Source organism: Mirounga leonina, unplaced genomic scaffold (assembly GCF_011800145.1).
Source record: "Mirounga leonina isolate KUSES-001 unplaced genomic scaffold, KU_Mleo_1.0 Mir_91, whole genome shotgun sequence".
Lineage (NCBI taxonomy): Eukaryota > Metazoa > Chordata > Mammalia > Carnivora > Phocidae > Mirounga > Mirounga leonina.
The window spans coordinates 48290056-48291994 of record NW_023270839.1 but is presented as its reverse complement, the minus strand read 5'-3'; the positions used below and the strand labels follow the sequence as shown (position 1 = coordinate 48291994).

The window sequence follows — 1939 nt, the reverse complement described above, 5'->3', positions numbered from 1 at the left end:
ATAAAAAGAAAAGGGAACAGAGAATATTTAAAGAAATAATGGCTGAAAACTTCCCAAATATGATGAAAGGTATGAATATAAACATCCAAGAAGCTCAACAAACTCCAAGAAAGATGAAATTAAGACATTCCCAGATTTTAAGAAAGGCTGAGGAAGTTTGTGACCACTAGGCCTGTCCTGCAAAAAATGTTTAAGGGAGTCTTACAAGGTGAAATGAAAGGACATTAAACTCAAAGCCATTACAGTTGGTTAAGCAACTGCCATCAGCTCAGGTCATGATCCTGGAGTCCCGGGATCAAGTCCCGCATCGGGCTCCCTGCTCAGCGAGGAGCCTGCTTCTCCCTCTGACCCTTCCCCCTCTCATGTACTCTCTCTCATTCTCTCTCTCTCAAATAAATAAATAAATCTTTAAAAAAAAAAAAAAAAACTCAAAGCCATTAGAGAAATAAAGATCTCAATAAAGGTAAGTGGGCAATTATAAAAGCTAGTGTTCTCTTCCCCTAAGCGGCCTGAGGTGACCTCTGAAAATGGTTCGCTATTCGTTTGACCCAGAAAACCCTACGAAATCATGTAAATCAAAGGTTCAAATCTTCGTGTTCACTTTAAGAACACACGTGAAACTGCCCAGGCCATCAAGGGTATGCATATCCGAAAAGCCACCAAGTACCTGAAAGACGTCACTTTACAGAAGCAGTGTGTGCCATTCCGTCGCTACAATGGTGGAGTCGGTAGGTGTGCCCAGGCCAAACAGTGGGGTTGGACACAGGGTCAGTGGCCCAGGAAGAGTGCTGAATTTTTACTGCACATGCTTAAAAATGCAGAGAGTAATGCTGAACTTAAGGGTTTGGATGTTGATTCTCTGGTCATTGAGCACATCCAGGTGAACAAAGCCCCCAAGATGCGACATAGAACATACAAGGCTCATGGTCGGATTAACCCATACATGAGCTCTGCCTGCCACATTGAGATGATCCTTACTGAAAAAGAGCAGATTGCTCCTAAACCAGAAGAGGAGGTTGCACAGAAGAAAAAGATATCCCAGAAAAAACTGAAGAAACAAAAACTTATGGCCTGGGAGTAAATTCTGCAGAATAAATGCAAAAAAAAAAAAAAGCTAGTGTTATTGTAACAATGGCTTATGGCTGCACCTTTTGTTTTCTACATGATTTAAGAGACTGGTATGTTTAAACAAAATTATTAGAGTAAAAGCTAGTATTAATGTAATTTTGGTTTTTAACTCCAAATCTTGTTGTCTACACAATTAACACTAATGCATTTATTTGTTTATTTATTTATTTATTAAGAGAGGGAATGAGCAGGGGGAGGGGCAGAGGGAGAGGGACAAGCAGACTCCCCGCTGAGTGTGGAGCCTGACATGGGGCTCGATCTCAGGACCCTGAGATCATGACCTGAGCCAAATTCACTTAACTGACTGAGCCACCCAAGCACCCTAACACTAATGCATTTTAAAGAATTATTAACTTATGTTTGGGGACATACAGTGTATAAAGATATAATTGTGTGATATCAACAACTGAAAGAAATGGGTAAGGACCTGTATATAGAGAGAGTTTTTGTATGTCAGTATAAATTCAAATTAGAGTGTTACAACTTTAAGATGCTAGGTATAATTCCCATGGTAACCACAAAGAAAATAGCCATAGAATATACACAAAAGGAAATGAGAAAGGAATTTAAATACTTCAGTACAAAAAAAACCTCCAAATAAACACAAAAGAAGACAGTAAATTAGCATGAAATGAGTGACAAAAAGGCTATAAGTCATGTAGAAAACAAATAGAACACTGACAGAAGTAAGTCCCTACTTATCAGTAATTACTTTAAATGCAAATGATTTAAACTCTCCAAACAAAAGACAGAGATTAGAAAAAGGATAAAAACACATGATCCAGGTTGCCTGAATGGCTCAGTTGGTTAA

The 1939-nt window shown here is 38.8% G+C and overlaps 1 protein-coding gene across 1 annotated transcript; it reads left to right on the top strand.

Annotated features, from left to right (window-relative positions):
* Positions 1-475: 475 nt before the first annotated feature.
* On the top strand, positions 476-1081 carry LOC118003162 (60S ribosomal protein L17-like). The gene has a single exon (XM_034993947.1). It carries the CDS (start codon positions 641-643, stop codon positions 1079-1081), a length of 441 nt encoding a protein of 146 aa, XP_034849838.1. The 5' UTR covers positions 476-640.
* The last annotated feature ends 858 nt before the right edge of the window (positions 1082-1939 follow it).

Bases quoted from the DNA above. Each gene is read 5' to 3' on its own strand.
- LOC118003162 (XM_034993947.1), top strand. From the start codon at position 641: ATGCATATCCGAAAAGCCACCAAGTACCTGAAAGACGTCACTTTACAG.